Source organism: Ochotona princeps, chromosome 16, assembly GCF_030435755.1.
Source record: "Ochotona princeps isolate mOchPri1 chromosome 16, mOchPri1.hap1, whole genome shotgun sequence".
Taxonomy (NCBI): Eukaryota; Metazoa; Chordata; class Mammalia; order Lagomorpha; family Ochotonidae; genus Ochotona; species Ochotona princeps.
In genome coordinates, this window is record NC_080847.1 from 22,671,064 (window position 1) to 22,697,372 (window position 26,309).

Here is a 26,309-nt window from a genome sequence, read left to right on the forward strand (position 1 = left end):
AGTTGCTTGGAGGCACAATCTTGGGCCAGTACCTCAGTGTCTCCTCAATGAAAGGAAGGAGATGGGTGAGGGCAACATGTCCCCCAGAGAATGGTTATGTAAGTCAACAGGATGATAAGGGGAAAAGTATGGGAGGCACAGGACAAGACACATGTCAACAGGCTTCCTGGCTGTAGGCTCAGAAGGCCCCTGAGACTGTCTTGTGAACCATGGCTCCCAAATTTCTTCAAGAACACAAGAGCTTGCTTGGTCGTATCCTGCTCCTAACCTGTGAGGAACCTGGGACTAGCAGAGCCTGGCCCAAAGCTGTCTGCTGCAGCAAAGCGCTCTTGCAGAGAGTTTGTGTGATTGGGCTCCATGGGGCTGCCACAAACTGGGAGGCATGTGGATACACAATGAAGGGCTGTGTCAGGAGAACTGGGTGGCCAGCAAGGTGGGGAGTGCACCAAAAGAAAGGATCTTTGTGGATGCTGCCCCAGAAAGAGATGTAGGTCCACCCTGTGGGCCCAGGCAAGGAGAGATTCCTGCTCTGCAGAGTGAGGCTAGCTCCCCAGAGTCTGGGGCGAGGGGATTTCTGAGGCCTTGGATAACAGCACATCTGAAGCAAAATGATTCTGAGGCGACCAGTTCCAGAGCGACTTCCACTAGCCACATTATCCCCAAGGGAGAATACTTTGCTCCCAGCACTTGCTACAGCTCAGACACCTCAAAATTTACACCATGGAGACTGGTCACCCCTCAGCTCAACGTTCAAGACTTTCTGGAGGACACTTCCCTGGTTCCCTCTCCCTTTGCTACTAACTAGAAAGGGCAGCTGCAGCAGCCTCATGGACCTGTGCTGGAGATCCCGAGTGGAACAAAGCAACAAGCCAGAGGGCCACACCCTGTGTTTCCTCTGGGCTGCTCAATGATCCCACCATCATTTGGTGGGGTCTTTAACAGTAGGTGAGCTGGTGTGCTGGCTGATGTACAGTGATGTTTCTGTTTTACAGAGGGAAGATATGGAGGTTTAAGAAAATTAAGGAACTGGGCCCGGCGGCGTGGCCTAGCGGCTAGAGTCCTCGCCTTGCAAGCACCGGGATCCCATATGGGCACTGGTTCTAATCCCGGCAGCTCCACTTCCCATCCAGCTCCCTGCTTGTGGCCTGGGAAAGCAGTCGAGGACGGACCAATGCATTGGGACCCTGCACCCGCGTGCGAGACCCGGACGAGGTTCCTGGTTCCCGGCTTTGGATTGGCGTGCACTGGCCCGTTGCGGCTCACTTGGGGAGTGAATCATCAGACGGAAGATCTTCCTCTCTGTCTCTCCTCCTCTGTGTATATCTGGCTGTAATAAAATGAATAAATCTTTCAAAAAAAAAAAAAAAAGAAAAGAAAATTAAGGAACTGGCCTGAGGTCCCATAGCTAAAAGCAGAGGGGACCAGCTTTTCTCTTGGGCTTGCCTGACTCCTGGGCCTATGCTTTAGGCCCACCAACCCAAGAGCTTCCCCTCAAGGATGACCGGAGGGTCTTCTGGAGAAGACACTGGTTCCCCCAGTGGCAGGATTCCTGCTACAGAGAACAGCACCCCACCCTCACTCCCGGGCTTCTGGGAGGGAAGTGTCCAGGACTGTGGTCTCCCTCTGTAGACCCACAAACTCAAATTCTGAAAACAACACTGAAGATCCCAGTGTGGCTCCAGTCTCAGAAGGACTGTGCCCAGAGAGCTGCCTGGGGAGCGAATCTTTCTCACTTTGACCAGTTGCCAACAAGACGAACCAGTTGGTCCTGGCCCCAGGTACAGACAGGGTCTGCTGTAGGAAGTGCAGAGGGAGAAGGGAAAAGAAAGACAGAGGGCTGGGAAAGAAGCGGCAGAGCCCCCACTGAGCTGGAAAAATCTGGACCTTATTCAGCAGTGAGCTATTTCAGGACTGTGCCCTGGGGACCTTAGACCAGAGACACTGGGGGAAGTGAGTTTGGCTGTGCAATTGCTCCTAATCCACAACTTCTCACAAAGCCATCAGCTGCTCTGTGCTGATTTGAGAGGAAGAAGTGAGCACTGGCACCTGCCAACGCTTGTGGGTGATGCAAGTTTGCTGTCTTGGCCAGAAAGGGCCTTTGGGTGCCAGTGGTAGTGAACTGTTCATGCTGTGTTCAGTAGAGCATGCAGCATTACAAGGGCTCCCAGTCCGTAGTTAACTGGTAAATATAGATTTATCCCTCTTTTAGAAGCCAGGGATGGGGCTGAGATGGGGAGGCTCTCTGGATCCACAGACTCTGGAAAAGGCTTCCCCCAAGGATGCCCAAGGCAGGTAGGCCAGGGCTGCCCTTGTGCTCAGGTCTGGGGCGCATCTGCAGTGGGTATGAGCGGTGAACTGTGTTATTTGTTCCAACAGAAAGACATCTGCAGGGTTCTGCATGCTCTGCCAGGCAGTGTGCCCAAAGGAGTCCATGGCTCAGCAGGGTGACACAGCACAGGGGCTCCACGTCAGATGGAGAGCATTTAGGCCCAGAGCAAGCCCCAGTTCACTTTCTACAAACCTGCAACAGCCTCTCAGCACCTTTCCTTGTTGCCACTCATGCTGCCCATCCATCCATTCTCCACATAACCATGGTAAGCCTCTCCAAAGCAAGCTGTGCCTTGGCCTTGCCTAGAACCTGCCACAGCTCCCTGTTGGGCTAGTTACAAAGGCAAAATTTCTTCTACTTGGACAAGCTGTTCTCATTGGCTGGCCCCTGCCTCACCTCACATTCTGCCACTGATGGTCCTGACCTCCAGGCTGCCACATTGGCCTTCCTTCAGAACTCCATCTTCCCTTCATTAAAACATCTTCATGCAATGCCAACCATAGGAGAAGTGGGTTTGTTTAGGACTCTTTCAGCCATCCTGTCATTCCTCTATGACAGACAGCTAACAACAGGTCAGAACTCAAGACAGGCTCTTCCTGTGTATGCTCTCAGGCCCTCACGTGCACCTCTGTTTTTTTTTCCTCCCAGAAAGGGAGTTGTTTACTGTAGACAATGATTTTAAAATTGAGAAGTGTTACAGGTTTCTAGGTAGTGCATCACTGTTTTAATGACTGCTTCATGACTCCCTCTGTCTACAAAATGTCCAATCAATGTTTTAAAATTAGGGCAGGTATCCTTTCCTTCAGGGCTCATCAAGTTAATACTGGCTATCTACTCTGTGCTAAGCCCTGCTTTGAGGGCTTGCTCCTCTTGAGTCATTTATCCTTAGGCAATATGTTGAGGTAGGTTACTGTTATTATTTCTTCATCATCCAGTGTCTCACACAGGAAGCACAGGAGCTAGAAATGGAGTTGGGCAGCTCAGCCCCCAAAGCCTATGCCTCCACTACTGCCTCATGTGCTTCCCAAGGCTTCCACCATGCACTTTCATGAAAACGAAAAATCCAGTTTGCTGGCAAGACTGCTCCCTTGGCCTGCGCCCTTCAGGGTCTGAGATGAATGTACGAATGCAAGAATTAGTAGGTTGACGCAAGAGACAAATCCAGCTACCCTGGCTCAGGTTACTGATGAAGAAAGCATGAAAAAGAAGTACACTCTGACTCTTTTACTCCTTCTACCATGGATGCAGCCCTTCTATGCAGAGACCATGTCCGTCCTGTTCACAGGTTTTGCCTAGTACCTTAAATGGAATCATGTGCAGCCTCACTGGTTCACTGATCCGGCCAGGCACTGTGCATGCTGATGTGGACAACTTTCCGAAGAACAAGACTGACTTGTTGTCCCCAACTTCCAGCCTGAACAAGAAGTAGGACAACCATGCAAAAACAGGGCTGAAAGCAGCCTGGAGTGGGACTTGAGAACGATGGGGTACAGTGCAGGGGAAGAGCCAGTTTCACCTGATGAAACCCAAGACCCAAAGAGGAGGGCATCTGAAAGACAGCTAAAGAACCTGAGACTTGAGTCTCTTCCCCTCCTTTTCCATTTTGCAGATGTCAGTTCTCTGAGAGCCAGCCAGAGTCACTGGTGTTGCCATCCTGGAACAAAGTACCCATAGGCAGGTCTGGGGCTCCTTACAGCAAGGCATAAATCAGGGATGCCTCTCCACAAAGCAGAGGCTTTGGAGCCTGACAACACAGAACAAGATGACCAGGCCGCACTGTCCTGGAGAACTGGAGTGTCAAAGTTGGCAGGTGCTTTTGGGCAAAGCTACCAGTCCACGTTCTTACTCAAGGGATGCCCTCCTTGTATCCATCTTTTGCTACTATATGCACAGTTCCCTAGGAAGTGAGAATTCGTGGATGCATCAAATGGAAAAAATCATGAGACCCTAAGTTGGCTGGCTTATTTGAGACTATCAGGTGAGAGGGAAAGATAACTGATATCCAGAGATTTAGGAGTGAACTAAAAACTAAAGTTCTAGTCCGGAGTCTGCCACATACTTCTTGAATAAGTCTCTTGGACCAGAGGGGGCCTATTGTGTTCCATCGACAAAATGGGGCAACAGTATGAGGTGCTGTGAATGGAGGAATTTCCAGCTCTATTAATGTAGGCAGGTAAAGGGTCATGACAGGGATAGGGTTGGGACTAGACAGGGTGGGTTGGCATATACAACAAGTGTACATGCCTTATCTTGGCCTCAGGTGTAGGGTATGAGCAGATGAGGCCTGCCTCTCAGATCTGACATCTACCACTGAAATACCTCGAGGCTAATGGAACATAGACAAATGCAAACTGGATAGCATTCTTATTTGTGTCTGCTTTAGAATTCATGCAAACCACAAGGTGAACAGCATTGTGCAGATGGTACCACAATATTTCCATGATGAAAAAAAGATAGTGTTCTCAGTTCCACTGTCTGACTCAAATGCCATATTTCTTTTACCAGTGGGGATCCAATGACATTCTGGAAACTAAGTGCGAAATGTGATTCTGCATCCCCAAAGAACTACTCTGTGTGTGTGTGTGTGTGTGTGTGTGTGTGTGTGTTTAGGGGAAGTCGGGAGGAGGAGGCAATCTCTAACGAAGCCCCTTTGTGAAACAGAATGCAACAGGTAGGAGTTCCAGGTCCTTAGGCCCATGACCTCAGGCAGTGAAGTACATGCCTCATTCTCCCATTTCTAATCTGAAAAATGAAGTTAAAACTTTGCCCATTTCTTACTAGATTGACATCAGGATAATTCATCAATACTTTCTCAATAACAGCAATAACTTTAATCAAACAAGAACCATAGGAACCATGTGTTGGGAACTTGTTAGGTATAAGCACCATCCCACACACTTCACATTTATTATCTCATTTGCACAGCATAAAAATGAAGAAGCTATTAGGATTATGGTTATTTTACAGGCAGATGTGGGCTCAGGGCTACCGACAGAAGACAGAGTAAAACTTAAGAGACTATGACAATTCACACATGATGGAGGTGGGAGGGAAAAGGGAATCAGAAGGGGAGAAGGAAGAAAATATGCAGGGGAAAAAGGAGAGATGAAGGCAGAAAGCAAGGAAGGCTGGAGAGAGGAAGAGGGAGAGGCAGAGCAGAAGAGAAGGAAAAGGAGTCTGAGTCCTGGGAGGTGTTGCAGGCCGGGGGTGGCAAACAGGGTCTCTGGAGAATGTGGGGAGCCAGTCGCTCCCGGCCAGGAGCAACAGGGAGAATGGGAAAGGATCTTTGAGAAAGACAGAGTTGTTCCTGGCATACCTTTACACATTCTTACATAGACTTAACATAAAGAATGGGAATTCTTTGAGGATTTATTTTGCCTGATTATATTGTGGGACCTGAGCTACAGGTTTTACTAGGTCACCTATCCATACCAACACATGTGTATTTTATACTGCAATGACCCTGGGAAAGCCACTTGGTCATTTTTTTCCCACTATAAAACGGGGAAAACAATAGCACTCTTGCACAAGGAGTTGTTGTGGCATAGTATGTTAAGCTACTACTTGTGATACTGGAATCTCATATCAGAGCGCTGATTCAAGTCCTTGCTGCTCCACTTTCTGAACCAGCTCACTGAACTGTACCTGGCAAAGCAGCAGAAGATGGTTCAAGTATTTGAGTCCTGATCACCCATGTAGGAGGCTTGGATGGAGTTCCTCGCTTCTGGTTTTGGTCTGGCCTAATCCCAGCCACTTTGGCCATTTGGGGAGTGAATAGGTAGACAGAAGATCTGTTTCTTCCTGCTACTATTCCTTTCAAATAATTAAATTAAAAAAAAAAAACTGTTTATAAATTACAATGTAAATTGTTTAAAACTGGCCGTGACACATACAAACTAAAAGCCACTGTCATCCTGGAACCACTGCTTCCTGGAGTTTTAGTTTGCTGAATTCATATACTTGCTGCCCACTCCTACCTGCAAAAGCATCAGGCCTGACCAGCCCCACCTCCAGTCCGTCTGCTCAAGGTTTCACCTTGTTCCCATCCCTCCAGGCAAAAATGTGGAGTTTTAATTTCTTGATCCTTATCCTTTTGCCTCAACAACCAGTTAATCACCACGTCCCCTCATGCCCCTCTACTGTCTTTTCTTTCTGGCCTGTTGATGTGGACACTCCAATCTTATGTGTGGTCTGTTGCTGCAGCTTGCTAACCTGCTTCCCCTTTTTCAGTCTCTTTACCCATTAATCCACAATGCTGTGACATTAATTTCCTGGGTCGGTATAGGTGTAGGGCAGCTCTTCCAACATCCAAATGGCAGATCCCTTATGTGGGGAGCCCATGGGGGTCCAGGAGATGAAAGAATGTAGATCCCTTGACCTGGAGTCAGGGTATCTGGTGTCTGTAACTGACCGGCTGTGGGCAGCCCAGGCCAAACCAAGCTTTGCCTTCTTCCTATACATGTGCCAGATTTACTTCTCAGGGCCTCCATATTTGTTTGGAACTTTCCATCCCCTCACCTTTCCATGGCTACCCAAATCCGAGAAGCTGTGCCTCCAAATCAGCCTCTTTCAACTTTTCTGTTTCATTTTCCTCCTAGCTCTGACCCACTGAGACTGTGCAGTCAACTTCTGGTTGCCTTGTTTGCTGTCTGCACCCCAGTGGAGGAAACTTACTGAGAAAAAGGAAAGGGAAGGAACTGGGCTCTGAGTTGCCTCCTGATTTCATCAGGCACTGCAGTGCTTTCAGGCCTTGTGTGTCTACCCATCAAGAGAGAATTGATTACTACTGTCTTCAGCCCAGCTCCACAGAATGCAAGTCCACTCCCACTAAGTCCAGCTGCTTGCTCATACTGACTCCTGCTGCTTGTAGGTATGAGAAAGAACATGGAGCAGGAACACTTGTGAGGTCTTTGCCAGGCATGAATATCATGCCTTGATAAGCCTGTGCTTCCCAGGTGGCTATGATGGTGCCATCTATGAGAATAAATGTAGGCTTGGACTTGCTGTGTCCACTGGGTTCTCCCAGAAGTTTCAACATTGTTCTCAGATTCCTTTCACTGGAACCTTCCCCCTCCCTGCTACAAGAGGGCAGACTTGATAGGGAAAGCCCATAGAGGAAAAGGAGAGAAGGGCCTTTATTTCCCAGGGGCACCACACTATAGTCCTACAGAATCACAATCTTAGTAATTCCCAAGCAATCATCTCTCTACTCAGGCCAAAAAAAAAAAAAAAAAGGAAAAAAGAAATCCCATGGGAACATTCCATGTTTATTTCCAGAATGGAAAGAGAATAGTCCTCCAATGTCACAGTGACTTGCCTGGTTATACACAGAACTGAAGATCATGGGCAAGGAAGAGTTAGCCTTGTAGTGGTAGTGAACACACACTCCTGGAGAATGCTGAGCCCTGTCAGCGTGGGTGTGCTCTGCACCACTGATCATCCAGTTGCCTCCTTAACTAACGGCAGCCAGAGACATACAAAGGCTCATGGTTTGTACAACATGTGAAGACTAGGTCAGGTGCTACCTGCTCCAGGTTTTAACATATGTGCTAATTAAAATGAGTAAACACTTGTAAAAAGTTTAGCACAGATCTTTTCAATTAAAAGATACTCATCAAAAGACACGTATTACCATGAACACATTACCATGAACCAGGTTAATTTTGAAGATCTGAAAGGCTTTTTGGAGTTGTCTGGCTTTTCTGCCATGCCCATTCCCATGCTCACAACACCTTGTACAATGCCTGGCATAATGTAAGTCCTTTGAAAATGTTTCATGGAAACAGGACTGAAAAACTGTGTTCCTCTGTTCCCTTCCCTCTTTCTAGAGGCTCTAGGCTCTATGACCAAAGCCAAAGCCAAGGTCATGGGCAAGTGCTTCCTCCCTAGAGCCAGCTTCCAATGTGGCCTCTTGAAGGAGCAACAGGTGCTAAGGTTCCCTGGCAGCAAGGGGCTTTCACCCCAGGCTAGCCTTAGACATGCTCTCAGTCTCCAAATTCCTCAGTACTTGCAGGAACCAATGCCTGACGTGGGACTAATTTCTCCCATGGAATTAGTATTCTGTGCATAAAATATTAAATTTTATATTTAAAGCTATTTGTCACAGATGCCTTATCAGACCTGAGAAGGCCAGGATGGTTTTCCCCAGTGAGGCAGCTGAGTTTTAGCAAAGAAATGTGTGTATGATGTCCAGTTGAGTGGCATGATAGCCAGAGATTAATGCTGCCCATCCAAAGGCTCCAAAACAGGGCCTGGGAACCCGAGGGTTTTACTTGCAGTCCCGTCTCCACACCTCAGGATCCACAGGACCCACCCGGGAACAGAGACATGGCTGGATGGAATTCTCTGAGACCGTTTTCTTCTCTCCCCCGCTCCTTTTATTTAGCTTTTCCAGTGTATCTGTATACAGTTCAGTCTTGGAGTTAATGCAAACGTTTGCAAATAAGAAGCTTTTGTATACTTATCTCATTCACCACTTAGTGGACATGTGGAAACTCAATGGCAAACAGCCCCTGTTCTGGAACCCTGACTTACGGTAGGAAGGACAGCCCCTGAAGGTCTCAGACCTTCCCAGGAGACTAAACACAGCCCTGGGTGTAAAGGAGGAAAGGCAGTCAGTCTAACAGCTGTCCCCTCCCCAGCAAGGCCAGGAAAGTTCTATGGAGGGAGGTGGAAGCCAGTCAGAGCTTGTTTAGTTCAGTTAATTTTTTTCTCCTGTTTAAGTTAATTGCCCCAGGGCAGGTCTTTAAACAGCAGTGTGGCAGCCCCAACTTTGAGTGGTCATTAACTTTTTTCTCATCTGCACAATAAACCCTGGAATCCTCTGGCTGTTGCTAATAGTGACAACTCGGCCTTGGAAGGCCCTCAATTTGCCCAGTGGATTGGGATCAGGGGTTAAGCTGGCAATTGCCACTGCATGCCTTCTGTGGACAGCATAGGCTCTTCCAATTCTTTAAGGCACCATAAGCAGGAGGCTGTTTTGGAGAGCACATACAAATAGAGTAACCTAGGTCCTGTCTTCACCGTGTTTTCAGAGGTCAGGGGCCTACCTTTCTCTCCTTGTCACCATATTCAATGCCCAAAGTGTCCATGGCCCGGACAATGGCCGCCAGGGACTGGATGGTGTTGCTGTAGACAACAGGCTTGTACTGTTTCACGTCTTCCCCAGAGAAGCCATCTTCATGGATGATCCTGGAGACAAACCACACACACCCAGTGAGCGTATTGTCTTTCCCCAACATAAAGAGCATCAGCGTTTTGTACAGTTCCTGGGTCACCCTCTGGCCTGGTGGGAAGAGGGCAAGGACCCAGGGGGACGATGGCTTATTGAGTCACTAATGCCATAAAATTTGAGAAAAAAAAAATCTCCAAATTCCTGAAAACTAATATTGGGAAAAATAAATGTGGTTTTTCCATGTTCCCTACACACAGTGAAAGAATTACCAGTCGATAAGGTATTGATAATAACTTAAGGCACTTATAATACAAGGGACTTATAGGCAGCATTCAACAAATGTTAACTTTTGGTATTATGAGCCACACTCAGAATCTTGGTGGAGATATCCTTCAGTATTGACAGGGGACTGTTTCCAGGATCCCTCAATTACCAAAATTCATGGAAGATGAAGTTCCTTATATAAAATGGTATTCATATGCAGCTACCACATATTTTCTCAACTGTAAGTTACTTATAAAACCTAAAACAATGTAAATCTTATCTAAATAGCTGTTAGACTATTATTTAGAGAATAATGGCATGGGAAAACATTTGTTTTAGCATGGACCTAGATATTTTAAAAAGTTTTTTCAAAAATCATTTTTATTGGAAAGTCAGATCTACAGAGAGAAGGAGATAGAGAGAAAGATCTTCAATCTGCTGCTTCAATTCCCAAATGGCCCTAATGGCCAGGGCTGAGTCCATCTGAACCCAGGAACCAGGAGCTATTTCTAGGTCTCCCACGTGGGTGCAGGATCCCAAGGCTTTGGACCTTCCTCCAATGCTTTCCCAGGCCACAATCAGGGAGCTGGTTGGGAAGTGGATAGGCCAGGATAGAACTGACACCCATATGGTATCCTGGCACATGCAAAGTGAGGACTTTAGCCATGAGGCTACCATGCCAGGCCCTACAAAATTTTAATTAACAAACAAACAAACAAAAAAAACATCTGAGAGGCAGAGAAGCATAGCTGAAGTTGAGCCATTAAGTTAGGAGCTGGGAGTTCAATATAGGTCTCCCATGTGAGTGACACAGGTCCAAATACTTGAACCATCATCTCCTGCCTTCCACAGTACACACACAGTAGCAGGAAGCTGGCATCGAGAGTGGTGTTGGGACTCTATTCCAGGAATCCTAACTAGGGCTTAACCATTACATTAAACACTCCCCCAGCTGCCACTGGTTGAATCCAAGAGTGTGGAACCTATGAATATGGAAGGCCACTACATATTCCCGGAGGTATACTGCTGAAGTGAGGCATCTACAAAAGAACACCGCATCCTGCTTTCACAGAAGGCTCACAGTGCTTTTAATGAACAAAGGACGATTCACTTAACAAGAACAAATAACCATCTCCATCTTTGACAACAGAAAAGCAAACAGAAGGAGTTTGCCTGTTCTTCCAGTCTTGGCTAGGATTCAGTTACTGTGGTATCCATATTTGGTGATTTGAGCAGTGACACCACAGTTCTCAGAAGCTACTCAATACACCTTCACAGCCAAAAAGGATCTGGGGACAGGACGGAAAGCTAGAAAGAGAGGATCACACCAAAACTGTGCAAGAATCCTCTTATAATTAATCACAAAAGAGCAAATTAATTTTAAGAATAGCCTCCAACGTGAGTTATCCTACAAAAAAAAAAATATGTTAACTCTTCTATGGTCAGATTTTTAAAGTCTAAGGTAGGATACTACTTGCAACATGAACATGTGCCAATATGACAGCTGGTGCCTCCACTCCACTGTATCACAGCCTCACTCAATATGATACTTACCATTAACACAGGGAAAATTTGCTAACAATTACTGAAAAAAAAAACCCAGATTATTAAGCTGTAATTTATAGCAGCTAGTATAATGGCATACTGCGTAAAGTTGCTGCCTAAGGTGCTGGCACCCCATGTAGGCACTAATTTGAGTCCTAGCTGCACCACTTCTCACCCTGGCCTGGGAAAAGCAGTGGAAGATTGCTTACTTGTATCCCTGATATCCACATGAGAGACCTTAATGATAATCCTGACTCCTGCCTTTAGCCTAGCCCACCTCTAGCAGCTTGGTCCAGCTGTGGACATTGCTGCCATCTGGGAAAGTGACCCAGTGGAAGGAAGGCCTCTCTCTCTTTCTGTCACACCCAGCCCCCTTCTCTGTAACCCTTTCAAATAAACAAATGTTTAAAGGATGTAATTTACAAACCACACAATAAACCCACTTTTTTAGCATTTTAAACTTTAATTTTATTTCAAATAGAAGAGACACATGGTTTACTCCTCAAATACCTACAATAGCAACCCAATCCAGGTCTCCTACATTAGTGACAGGGATCCAAGTACCGAAGCCAATAGTTGCTACCCTCCAGGGCATGCATTAACAGGAAGCTGGATGGGAAGCAGACCCAGGCTAGAAACCAAGGGTTCTAATATGGATGTGGTTATCTTATCCAGTGACTTAACCACTGTGCCAGATGCCTGTCTTAATCTATTTAATTCAAAGTACACAATTCAATGTGTCCTAGTATAGTCACAAGGTAGGGCACTACAATCTAATTTTAAAAAATCTTTTATTTATTATTATTATTATTATTATCATTTTATGACACAGTTCCATAGGTTCCTGGGATTTTCCTTATCCCCTCCCCATTCTCCACCCCCTCCATTGAGTTCCCCTATATCATTACTAGATTGTAGTTCTTCATACACAGTCATATGTCCAGTATTCTATTGTCAAGATATATCTACAGTTTCATTCTAAGTCCATCTTTGTCTGGAAGCAGAGATGCATACTACAGTGTATACTCACATTTGGATATGTTAGTCTCCATTTCTTAGTTACTATAAATCCCCTTAAATACAATACAAAATCAACAATAGGAAGAAAAATAGAAATTTACAATGCCATGAAGTTAAATAACATAAGACAGTCTCCAATAAACAGCTACTATACATCCCCTTAAATGAAAAGCCACAAAAAAATTCAACAACAGGAACAGAAAAGAGGTTAACATCATGAAGTTAAATAACATGCTACAGAATGACTAATGTGTCGCTGAAGAAATGAAAAAGAGAATCAAGAACCTTCTTGAAGAAAATGATGCTACTGTATGATCTATGAGTCATTCAAGGATTTAATCAGAAAAAAGTGTTTTAAAGAGATGAAACTACCAAGAAAAAAATCAAAATCCATGAGTTTCCACTGATTTCTGCTGATGAAATGTGTCTCTTCTAGACAACAAATAGATGGGTTTTGTTTTTTAATCCAGTCTACTAATCTACGACGTTTGAGATTAAACCACTTACATTCCGGGTTAAAATGTATGCATGGTAATTTGGTCCTGTCATTTTAGCAATGAGTTGTTCACTGATTTAGTCTTCTGTTGTCATTTTACTGGGATGTTCTTCACACTTGCCTTTGGTTTTGTTGGGTGCTGTTCCTCTTCTCTGTCAAGAGAACATCTTGAAGTATTACTTGTAGGGCAGGTTTGGAAGAGAAAAATTCTTTTAACTTTTCTTTGCTGTGGAAGAATTTTATTTCATTTTCAAAGACAAAAGAAAGCTTTGCTGGGTATGTTATCTTGGGCCAACAATTTCTTTTCTTTTAGAATCTGGAATATATCACTCCATTCTCTTATGGCCTGTAGAATTTCCTTTGAGAGGTCTCCTGTGAGTGTAATTGTCATTCCTTTGCATGTCAATTGATTTTTTTTCACGTGTACATTTAAGGATCTTTTCCTTATGTTCAATTGAAGAGAGCTTGATGATCATGTGTCTTGGTGAAGATTGCTTTTGATCAAGCCTGTTGGGAGTTCTATGCCCTTCCTGGATGCTGTTTCCTGACTCTTTCTCTAGATTAGGAAAATTTTCCTTTATTATTTCATTAAATATATTTGTTTTTTTTTTTAAAGATTTATTTACTTTATTACAAAGTCAGATATACAGAGAGGAGGAGAGACAGAGAGGAAGACATGAGAGCTGCAACAGCCGGTGCTGCGTGCCAATCCAATGCCAGGAACCAGGAACCTCTTCCGGGTCTCGCACGCGGGTGCAGGGTCCCAAGTCCTTGGGCCATCCTCAACTGCTTTCCCAGGCCACAAGCAGGGAGCTAGGTAGGAAGTAGAGCTGCTGGGATTAGAACCGGCGCCCATATGGGATCCCGGTGCGTTCAAGGCGAGGACTTTAACCGCTAGGCCACGCCGCCGGGCCCGTTATATTTAGATCTTTAAATATGAAGACCAACACATATCTAGGTCACTGAAGATGTTTGATCATACAGTAATGGGATGGTTTTCTATACTTTCCTGTTGGACCAGTGTAATAGACTGAATTCAATGAGTTCTAGTGAGCTCAGCACATGCGCAATTAACTGTTGCCCCCTGCAGTCCTAAACTTTCCCACAGTGTACAAAATGGCACCTGATGTGCCACTACTAGAGTTTTTGATCTGCTGGTCGTCAGGTCTGAAGGCTACCCAGACCTGTCTTGGGTGGAACCTGTAATTGCCACGTTGCTGCAGTTCACTGAGTCAGAAATTCGGCTCTAGGGCACAGACTGGGCTGTGAAATCCACCCTGTTTTTGCACTGCCCGTCTGTGATCGGCTGCTCTGTCTCTGCTCCTGGTCAAATCAGAGAAACAGGACGGACAGTTCTTTGTTTGGGTCCACCTCCAAAACTCCCAGTGAAAGTCCCTTCCCACCTTGTTTATCGTGGAGTTCCGGCTGCTGGTGGAGTTCAGATTGCCGTTAGCTGAATGCTGCTGGAGTATCAGTCACTGCAACATCGTATCATTGTTTTTGCTGCTTTCCTGTGTCTGTCAGTCTCCAGGTGCCCCTCTGCTGTTGTTCTGTCCTCTCCTATTTCCTGAAATATGTCCTCTCTGCTTCATCCTGATTAAATGTTTCTCCGTCCGTTTAAATGTGTCCTTACCCTAGTCTGCAATCTTGATTCTCCTACTACAATCTAATTTTAGAACATTTTTTTATTTTCCTGAAAGGAACTCATACTCATTAGCAGTCACTTCTTTCTCTTAACACCAACAACTAGCAACCACTAATTTACATCCTGTTTCTACAAACTGGTCTATTCTGGAGAGCACAAACAAGTAGAGTATATTTCTATGTATTATTCTATGACTGAATTATTCCAGTTAGCAGAATGTTTTCAAGACCTATCCTTGCAATGTGTCTCAGCAGCATATTCCGTTTCATCACTGAATAATATTTCATTTCATGTAAATACCACATTCATTTGGTATCAACAGTCAATGGACATGTATGATATCTGTTATAAAACTCCATCTGGTGCTGGGTTGTGGGTCTTCATCCTGATTTTCTGTGTATTCAATAATACAGTATTTTCTAAGCAGAGCAAAAAGACCCTATTAATTTCCCATTGACTTCTGAAAGCCCTAATTCTACTTGTGTAAAACTCTCTTGTGAGAGCAGGTAAAAAGTCCAGATCATTGGCATCCAACTGCAGAGAGATCTCAGAGGGAACTGCTAGTTCACTCCATAAGCGACTAGAAAAGTGAATAAAATTTCTGAAACAAGTGTTTTCAAACGTTGGGGCACAGACAGTGCAGGCAGCAGGATTCTGGTTTCAGCCTGGCTCAGTCCCAGGCCCTGAGAGAAGGGGAGCAAGGAGGTGAGTACAGTGATTGCCTGGGCTTTCTGCCTTGAGCTGGTTATCAGACAACAGAACAGGAAGGAGAGCCAGAGCAGAACACAGCCACCTCACTGAGCTGCAGCCAGAGATAAAGATCACAGGCCAAAAAGGCAGCTGGAATTCCAAGGGCAGAATCCCAGAGAGGAGAAAATGGCAGAGAAAGAGCTGCATTGGCACGGGGTTCTTATGAGCCTTTGGCTGAGCAGGGTGAAACTGCACATCCAATAAAAATATCCCTACCTATGCAAAGAAGCAGGGATATGTATGTCATGCGGGAGAAACAAAGTTAATAGAAGCGGACTCAGAAGTGATGGAGATAATGGAATTAGTACATAAGGATTTTAAAACAGCCACTTTAAATGTTTTTAAGAAGTTAAAGAAGCCATGAAGATAATGAGAGAAACTGAAGAAATGAATGAAGAACAAAATTGAATACATAGATATAAAAATATAGTATTTGAAAAAAAAACTTTATTGGATGAAATTAACAGATTCGTGGATTTGAAGAGACAATAACAGAAACTATTTGGAGGGTGGGGCAAAGAAAGGAGGCCTCTGGATTAGGGTTGGCGATGGAGTACAGGTGAATTCTGTCCCAAGTGACAGCCCAGGTCTGTACTGGATGTGACACCAGGACATGAAAGCAGGAGTTAGTCTCTATGAGACACCTCAGCCAATGGCAACTCAACCTGCACCAGCTCCAGATGAACTGTTCTTCATCTGCATGGTTGAGTTGGCCAAGTGCAGAATCCAGCCTCAGAGACGTCACATGAGCCCCTGAATTTGACCATGCCTGAATTCAACTCTATCCCTCCACTTCTGAGTGACACGAGCAAATAACTCCCTCTTGTCTTTGCCTAAGTTAATTTGACTTGGGTTTCTGTCAGTCAAGATCAAGGATTGTGATGGAAACACTGTTTCTAACTATATAGCAATGACAGAGATCATCTCCCACTGGGCTTGTTACATTACTTTTTTTTTGTCTTTACCAACAGCTCTTAGCCCTTGGCACCCCATCTTAACCACTTCTGATGCGCCTTCCCTCGACAGTGCTCAGAGAAGGAGGCATACAACTACAACAGCCAAGAGTACACAGATGCACCCAATTTGTCCCTCTCCGTGGAGGCGTTAACAGAAGCAACAGACAGGGGTGTGTGTGCACATGTGTCAGGGTATCTCTGCAAAGCAGAGCAGCAAAGAGAGGTCACACTGGGTTTTGCACTGGTGCACACCCACAACTCAGGGACTCTGAGGTGTGTTCCAGGTCACCAAACCAGCTGGGCCATGGGGAGCAGCAATAAGCAGGGTCTGACTCTGCAGTTTGAGCATTCGACTTTGGAAGGAAGCCAACAGCTGGACTCTGGAAACCTGGCAACGCTGCAGGGAGAGGAGATTTCAAGTAGAAATGGGGGGAGAGAGAGGGAGGGCAGCTGCCAAGCCCGCCTGAGCAGGTCTGTGCTTTCTGGGCAGAGACAGCCTCAGAGGAACTCCCAACCCTCTCCAACAGTCCATTCCTCTTGCTGCTGTTCTGAGGATCCTGCCGGGGGCTGGACTCAGGCCCTTTCCCCCTGTGTCTTCCCCCCTGCCCGCTGCCGCCCCACATCCACAGGGGTGGATTCTGTACTTAGCTTCACTGAGACTCTCCGGGCACAGCAGCCTTATATGGTCACAGAACCACAGGCTGTGGAGCTGGAAGGGACCTTTGAGGATCATCTTGCCCAACAATCATTCTCTTTCTCTGAATCACAGACCCTCCGAGATAGTGTCATATAGTTCCCCTGATTTCTGGAGGTCCTGGAGCTCACAGGGCCCAAGCTGCTGGATGTGTGACTTTTCTACCCCCTCTCTGTGCTGGGTTAAAAGCCCCTTTTCTGCTTCCCCTTCTAAGCACCCTTTACCCTGCTTTGGGAACACTCTCCATCCTCCATCTACCATCAATGATCTAGAGCCACACTCCAGCTGCGTGACTGGCAGGTTTCCTTGATTGCTTGGTGTTGGGTTCCTTCCCCATCCAATAGAGTGGGACATGGTGCCAGCAGCTACCCACTGGGTTGTGCTTGGGAGCATGAGAGTGAGTTTACATTGATAAGAGTGCTGGCATGGACAAGACTCTATCACTGATACTATTCTGATCATTATTAGTGTTACAATTGGTATAGGCAGTAGTGAGAGGTGGCCTGCGTCTGTCCTTCTGATGAAATGGATATGGAGTAGACCCATAGGGCAGAGAGGCCGGGAGGACCACTGCCTGCAGGGCAAAAGAGTTTGCAAGGCACAATGGGATGGCAGAGGGGGCACTCTTAGGACTGGAGCACAGAATCTGCTCATTTGCCAAGTGATCATCTTGGAGACCCTCAAAGATTGACAAGCTGAATTTCTTGAGTCAAGGCTACCTCAACCAACAATACCAAGTGTGCTTCTGGACACAGAGAGTCACACACAATGGCTGGCTGGGTTAGTCAGGCCTCAGTGCTCGGCTCTTATGACCACTGACAATGGTTTCCATTCATCAGGAAGACCTGAGCAGCAATGGGGATGTGGCAATGGAGTCTGCCCTCTCCTCCTCTCACCCCTGCCTCAAAGAGGAGGTGAAGATGTACCAGCCTATCTCACAGCAAACACTTCTAGTCAGGCAGTGACAGAAAGATGCCAGCAACCGCAGGGATGTCAATAAGTTTATGAGCCACATGGCAGCAATTAAGGGCTCCTTAAAATCTGTAAGAACATTAGACCTGGGCAGGACTGCAAAATGAAAATGCTGGTTACAGTATAATATGTGACATCTGCAGCCATTTTTTTTTTTTTTACAAAAGAATGTATGTGTGATTCTGTATATGTAAGTAGGGGTTGGAGGTTGTGTGTGGGGAAGAGGGGTGAGACAGAAAATGATACAGGAGCATGCACTACAAAATAACAGCTGATCATTTCTGAGTGCTAGTACTCTGATTTTCTTCACTTTCTTATCTATATATATTTTCAATTTTTAAAAATGTGTATTTGTTTTATTAATGAGTAACTAATCACTTAAGTGGGAGACGGATACTTCATGTCAACATGGGGACATTTTGACCAGGAGAGAAGGCTAAAGTGAACAGAGGTAATGTTGCACTCAGAGCTCTCCTAACTGGCTTCATTTGGGTTCAACTTAACATTAAGGTCTTCCTAGAATTTGAAGTCAATGAGCATGTCCTTTGGGGGTTCTCAGTCTACACTGTGTGAGAAACTAGTGGTGCGAACATGAATCTTAACAACAAAGTGGTATTTGTCAAAGGCTAGTTGAAGGTCTTTGTTATGTTATCTGTGTTAGCTACCACCCAACAGCTGTTCTTGTCTTATGGGAAGTTCCTATCCCTTTCTCCCTTGCAGCTAGGTATCACCTAAACCAGTTAGACTGAAGGGGATGTGACTAGCAAGGCCTCTGGTAAAGTTATTCTTCTGGGTACAGAGAAAGGCCTTTGAGGACACCTCTCCCATTCCTCTTCCTTGGTACTCCGCTGTCCCCAAACAGCTGCTTCCTTCTTATCCACCAGGCACTTCCTGGCTTCCTGCCTGTGGTTGTATGGGGAAGTAAATGCTGGAGCCATGGGAGTAAACTTGTGACTATGAGATCAAATGTCATCATCCTTAGGGCTGTACATCAAATAGGTGCATGGAATTATTGGTGATACTGCTGAATTGCCAAACCAACGCTGAGACTATGAAACCACGACTCATCCTCCTCCCTCACACCAGGCCAGGTATGAAACCATGATTTAGAGAGAAGAGATATAACTATAGAACCATCATTTGTAGCAGAGCAAGGATAGAGTCTCCAGAGACCTTTCCCAGCTCTCTTATCTCCCTCGGGTCCCCTTAAGGTATGAGAAGTGATAATACCAGGGGAGAAAAACATCTAATACATAGCACAGAAGAAACAAATACCTTTAAGGGCCTGTCTTAAAAGCTTTAGACCTCAATAGCTTGGAGGTTTCCTGCTGGTGGTGGTAATCTTCATTCATACCCTAATGTATTTTTCTTGCATTATGTGGGTACCTATTATGTACCAGGTACTCTCTCAAACAATAGAGGGGAGAGTGATTGAATGATAAATCCCTGCCTTTATGAAACTTACATCTAGTAAGGAAGACAGAAATTGAATAAAAAAATTCAAAAAAGGGTCATTTACACTTTAATGGTGGTAAGAGCAAAAATACAATCTGAGGAATTATACAAGAGGGACACGTATAAGGTAGAGTCAACTTGTCAGATAACAGCAATGAAAGGGGAGCAGGAGTTGCCTGAACAGACAAGAAAGGGGTGAGCTTCAGACTGCCGAAGGCCACTTGCAAAAGGGGTGCTGTGGAGAGCCACTCCTGAGGGCTTTTCTATCTTGTACAGCTCCCAACAGGGTGCGCGGGAGAAAGGCCTATTAAATGAATGCTGGCAGGTGGGAATGGAAGCCACATATCCCAGTCAGGGGGGCTGCTCCCTGGCAAACAGCTGACGTTGCTTCTTGAGTGGGTTTCCACTCAATTTCAAGGAGAAGAAACAGTGCGCTGGTTCAGTGGGGGAAATGTCGAGGCACAGGATGGAAACAATAGATCAGCCTGTAAGTGGGCACAGCAGAGGAGACACTCCCAAGGAGGAGGGTGCACAGTGCCCTGCCTGGAACTTTTTTCCTCCTCTTCTCCCCACTGGGGCCCCTGTTGCCTCTGTTCTTATATTTTCCTTTCACTTGAAAGAAGTCTTGTGGCCAATGGGGTTTGATGTGCAGACGGAACGTGCTTCCCTGACTTGGTGGATTCCACCAAGGGTAAGGACTAAGTAGAGCAAGAGGGATCAACAGTGGTCTAGGGGCATAGTGTGTGAGTAGAGGACTGTGACAGATGAGTGGGAGGAATTTCTAGGAATTCCCAAATGCCCTAGAGGACACCATTCATTCATTCATTTCACAAATATGTACTAGGCACAAGGTGCATAGCTGAACATACACTGACTCTCCTATTCACGAACCGTGGGATATGGACAAGATCTCAATCATTTGGGGTCCATATCTTTCCTGTATAAAATAAGCATGGTTTTGTACCTCACAGGACCATTGACACAGTTGGGAGGGCCTGGTATGCAGTCGGGCCAATAAATGCCAGTTGCTAGTAGTATTTTGAATTCATAGCCATATCAGTGCCAAAGTGGTACAGACCACTAGTCTTATACCCCAAGCCATGGGTTCCTTTCCTACCCAGTGCAGAAATGTCTACACCCAATCGAAGAAGTGCTGGGACCCAGAGAGTAATTACATTTTGAATCAGTGGCTGGGCAGAGGTGAGGTGTGTGTGTTTTGCAAAACAATTATTTTGGGTCCTTAGTTTAAGATTTCCCAGAATTCCAAGGGTACAGATACACTGCAACCTGAAGACCCCTGAAGAAAGGTTGGAAACTCTGCTCTTCTCTGGGTACTCAGGATGATTCCTTGACTTGCAGAACTTGGCTGACCAGGGTGCTTTCCAGGATTACCTGTCTCTCCAACCCTCCCCGCAGAGGCTTCCTCCTCTGCTCATCCAACAGACTACTATGCACCAGGCACAGTTCCCACAGTATCTAGGAGACAGTGGTGAACCAGAGACACATCCCCTGCCTTCCAAACACACACAGTTTAATAAGGAAAGAAACAATAAAATGAACAAACATATAAGCATTATAGAGTAATAAATACAACACAGGCAGCTGAAGTGAGGGGGGCAGGTAGATTAAGGAGCCAGGAGATACTATGTGAAGTTAAAGCCCAAATGATGAGCAGAACTTATAAGGATGTGAGGAAGAACATTTCAGACAGCAAGAATAGCTGAGTGCCAATGTACTGGGGCATGCAGGTATTCGAGGAATAGTGAGGAATTGAAAAGACTACAATGGAGTGAATGACAGGGAGATTGAGGGGATGAGGTCAGAGAGGACAGTAGGGTACTATCTAATGCTACACAATGAAATAAATGTCTTCCTATTAAAATAAAAATGTTCATCTGTGGCATCTCCCCAAACCACGTTGACTTCCATCAGTGGTTCTGCTCTAAATGTGGATCACTTTGGAGAGGAAGCCTTCCCTAACGTCTCCAGACTGCCTGAGAGGCCTGTTCTCAGAACACTTTAGGACTGCAATCCACAGAGCTTAGTAAAATTAAGGAAAAATCCCAACTGCATTGCACAGCCTGGGGGAAGCACTGTCCGCATGCTACAGTGCATCTCAGTCCTTTTACCTGGGAGATTACATGCATACTGTTTGTTTTAAAATGAAATTACACTGTAGAGTGTTTTTTTTTTAACACTAAGCTGATGTTCACCATAAAAAATGCTTCTTAAATCTTCCTGCATTCTAGGCACTGGGTGTAGAGTAGTGAATACAATCCATGCAGCCAAGTCTGCTTTCAAGAGCCACAGAAGAGGGACCCCAAACTCAATCAAGCCTGGCCAAAAACGACTTCAACAAGAAGTCATCAGCATGGCTCCTTGTCACTTGAGAGTCTTCACTGCCTGCTAGTATCACATCATCTGTGTAGGCCAAGAGTCACTTAGCCAAGCCTCTATCAGTAGCTCTCTGGATTGTTCCAGAAGCTCCTCCCAGCTCAACATTCAGCTGTTGGGAGGCAGAGCTGGGATGTTGACCATGGTTCTACTGCTTCTCCTAAAGAAGGCAGAATGTTATAAGATAGAGGCTGGGTGATTCGTGGGCCTTATGGTGTAAGGTCATTGGAGGTGCATGGAGACAAATGGAATCCCTTGTTTATTTGGTAAGAAGTGAAGACATGAAGACATTCAGCTAAAAACCCACCTGGGTTGACTTAAGGGTGAAGTTGTATGGCTAACGCAAAATTACTTTAAAACAAGATTCCTTAATGCCCAGCGCGGTGGCTTAGCGGCTAAACGCCCTCGCCTTGAATGCTCAAGGATCCCATTTGGGTGCCAGTTCTAATCCCAGCAGCTCCACTTCCCATCCAGCTCCCTGCTTATGGCCTGGGAAAGCAGTCGAGGATGGCCCAAAGCTTTGGGACACTGCACCCATGTGGGAGACCTGGAAAGAAGTTCCTGGCTCCTCGCTTCAGATCAGCTTAGCTCCGGCTGTTGCCGTTGCTTGGGGAGTGAATCATTGGATGGAAGATCTTAGTCTCTGTCTCTCCTCCTCCTCTCTGTACATCTGCCTTTCCAATAAAATAGATAAATCTTAAAAAAAAAAACCCAAGATCCCTTAGGAATGAATACTGTCTAAAAATTGATATTTTAGTACTAGGTTAATACAGAATAGATATTTTAGTACTAGATTAATAGAGAAAAGAATATATAATGACAGTAACAAGCAGATAAATCTCTCAAGGAAATGATTAGTACAAAACACGGTGTGTGGGGTTATGTTTTGTTGACAGTGACTTGCAGAAATCCATTATAAAGATGCCATCTTTAATAAGAAGTAACTCTGGCCAGAAGCAAAGATGTCAGCTGCCAACTGTCACCAGACAGAGCCAGGGGCAAGGCTGGCACTTGTGATTCCAGTGCAGAGCCTGTGCTGACGTTATCTGAAAAACAACACGGACCCTGTCCTTTCCTGAGTCTTCTGGTGCTGGGGTGAGAGTGGGGTGTTCACATGCTAGCTTTCCTCCTACAGTACATCACATACTGAGCAGTACCCTCTGGAGCTCCACTCCCTCCCCCATTCTGATGGCTAGAATCCTAGGTGCTGGTCTTGGATTGCAGATACTATGCTTGGACTTGTAGGCAGCAGACCCAGGTTGTCGCTCTGATCACTTATCAGCAGTGCAACTTCAGATGAACAGGGCAGAAGCAGTCTTTCTTGGGCCAGGAACATTGGCCATGGCCTGAGCTCCACTTCAATGTGAGAGGAAAACTTTCAAGGCAGCTTTCCAAGCTGCTGTCAGCCTCCTCCAGTCTTCTGACCCACCCACCATCAGGTTCCGATGTCTGCTCTTCGCCCCACCTGTGCTTACTGGCAGCTGTGGCAGCTTATTCACCAGCTGGGGTCTAGTCTTGGTGCTGCCCCTGACCAGCTGGCTTAAGCTTGGATGAGTCATTGGGACTTCCTGTATATAGTACCCTGCCTCGTGAAGCACAGCTTTGGGGTTAGGTTGTGTCAACTCCCTATTGCTGCCACATTTCTTAAGCTGACTAAGCTCCATGGTCATGTTCATTTTTATGTTTTTGCTAAATGCAGCCTTCTGGGATAGAACAGCTAACAAAACATGGAGACTTGCAGGGAAAACAGTCCAAGGGGCTCTGGTGAACCAAAGACAGATGTGGTATGCAAAAAGGCCTGCACCTCTCCAGACCCTCTGGTTAAGGCTGTCAGTTTTTATCCTTCTTTATTTTCCTTCATAACATAATTACCATTTGTTGTCCATATTCATTTGGTTCCCCACCTATCACAGGTGTTCCATGAGGGCAGAGACATGGTCTATCTGGTTCATTTGGTACAGTGACCTGAGCAGAGGCTGGCACAAAGTTGATCACCAATCAATAAATGAAACAGGCAGATGCTTAGGATATTCTTGGTGTTACAGTGATGATCTCACACACAACGCCTCATGAGAAGGTTCCAACCTCTGCTCTTCCTCTTGCCTGTGCTTACTGACAGTTATTGTGGCAGCTTATTCGCCAGCTGGGGTCTAGTCTTGGTCCTGTCCCTGACCAACTGGCCTAAGGTGAACGTGTCTCTCCTCACTGCCCTTCACCTGGCATTCCTGGCTGTTAATCCCATCTTCATGCTTCAGGCCCAGAGTCTTCGGCCTTTTTCTTAGTGAAATTAAAGGGAACTAGTCCCGCCCTTACTGGCATGGGTTCAACCCCATTTAGCCTCCCTACCATCTTGGATCTCAGAGTGCTTCTCAGGATCAGGACAGGTCACTTTCCCATCTCATCCTTTCCATCTGACTTCTTGGAAAATCTCCACCTGTTCTTAGAAATGCAACTGTTAAATTCACTGGTTATACTGCAAAGACATGGCAATGAGCTTGTTAGCTTCTGAACCACTTTACAACGCCTTTGTAAAGATGGGGGCTTTCATCAAACACAGTAAAGGCGAGTTTGGCTCAATGTTGATTTTACTGCTTCTTCTAAGTAATAGTTCTGGTTTCCCATCTGCCTTATTTGGACAGCTGCTACATTGTCCTTTCATCTTTCACTGACACAAGGAAACCAATTATTCTTATTAACAGGTTAAGTTTAGTATGCAAGTACAATTATACATTGGGGCCACTTTGTATAATGCTTTTTTATATTTTATAGAAATTACACAGTGAGCCTGTAGTACTTTGCTCATCTTATTCAGTCTTTGGGAAAAAGTCTTCCTGTCTATAATATGTCTGTTCATTAGCTTCCAGATAACATTCTCATGAACCCCATGAAAGAGAATGATAACACCCGAGAGGTTTGTCTTTAGCAGAAGGTTCAGCGACCCACGTCCCCTAAGGCATCTTCCTTGATGTTGAACCAATCTGTCCCAGGGGCTATGCCACGCAGGTGGACCAGGTGGGACTCTGACAGCGTGTGGCAGACTCCTCCCTGGGTCCTTCCTGGCTCCCTCACTACTCACTAGGGGTGTGTTGGTGACTCATTGAAGAACAAGCCTCTGAGCGAGGATAGGCTTTCTAAGTGGCAAATGAGGGTTGTAGTGCAGAACTCTTGTTTTTGTCAACCTGGCTTCTATTCTCCCTTTCTTTAGAGACAAGATCTCAACATTCCTTTTCCCAGGAACTCCCCCATGGATGACAGCTCCACTGGCTGACACCTGGTCAGTTAGTACACTCCTGAAATACTTGGAGATACACCAGTCATATCCAGGCTGATGCACATCAGTTGCTCTGGGGTAGGTTTCTATTCTCAGCAACCAGGAGTCTTGGTGGGGACAGTAAAAGAACATAGCCCTTGGCATTCTGCTGGGAAGCAAGGCAGCAGGGCACTGGGCAAGCCACACGGACTTGCTGATATGAAAGGGTTTGCCTAGTTACTGCACAAGTTCTGAGGGCTCTGAGGGCTGCAACTCTGCAGGACAGCATCACCGGACAGTGGCCCACCCGTATCTTTTCTTTTACAGGCCTTTCTCCCAAGCTTTCTCCCCAAGCTTCACCAATCCCCCAAAACATCAGGAACTTCACTTTGTTTTTCTTCTAGATTATAGACCAAGGCCAGTATAGTATAGAAATGCTTTGCACAGCTTCTTGGTTTTTTTCCCTCCTCTTCTGTTTTTTTTTGTTTGTTTGTTTTCTTTTCAAATAATTGTCTTTCTTCATCTTACCACATGATTGGCCAGGAAAGGATATCGAAACACTACCTCTAACCTGCAGAGATGAAGGGTCATGAGGGGACAGCTCTGAGATTTGTCACTGAGCCTCCCAGGCACTAGCCCATATGGTAGAGCCTTTTAGATGACTGCTTGCTCTGAAACAGAGGCAAAAACAAAGTGCCATTATCAATTCCCTGTTGGGAGAATTCAAGGCAAAAGGTACTAATCATCCTAAACAGGGGCTCCTCAGGGAAACCAAGATTTCTCATCAAACCAAACAGCCCTGGCCAGTGGCCATGCCAGCACCTGCACTGGGTCAGGCCCACCATGAGCTACAATCTCCTGGTTCTCTTGGCTGGGCCTTTAAAAGGCACATAAAGAATTCTAGGTAAGGGTATGTCTTTCTAGACCAAGAAAAATATGGTCACAGAAACACGGTGAAACCCAACCCAGCCAGGCTTCCTTCCCCGGTGGTGGATGTGGCCCAGAGAGGATGCCAGTTTCTGTGTGGTGCATTTAAATAGTCCTGCCGTGGCCTCTTGGGTTTCCCATCCCAGCATTTCTGAAGCAGATGGAACCTCCTCATTAATAACCACGACAATGTGGTCATAACCCTCCCTGTAAGAGTCCATAGAAATCACTTTGTGGGCTTTCACATCAATTCTCCTCTCCAGGGATGTTCAGGTGGGGCTGTGTGTTCTGGCTCTCAAGGCCAAGAGCATGTACTCTGGTTACCAATGTATCAGACATGCAGGGAGCATGACACGCCCTTGGGGCCACACCTGAATGAGTCTGACGGCTTCACTGCCCATGTGTGAGGCCAACACACACGGCTCACCCCTCACGGCT

General features: G+C 45.8%; 1 protein-coding gene across 1 annotated transcript in view; it reads right to left on the reverse strand.

Moving 5' to 3' along the window:
* GNAO1 (G protein subunit alpha o1) overlaps positions 1–26,309 on the reverse strand; it is a 149,620-nt gene that overhangs the window by 49,956 nt on the left and 73,355 nt on the right. The window contains exon 3 of the mRNA XM_058674198.1: positions 9,379–9,520. Within this exon, the coding sequence (XP_058530181.1) occupies positions 9,379–9,520 (142 nt within the window). The remainder of the gene's footprint in view (positions 1–9,378; positions 9,521–26,309) is intronic.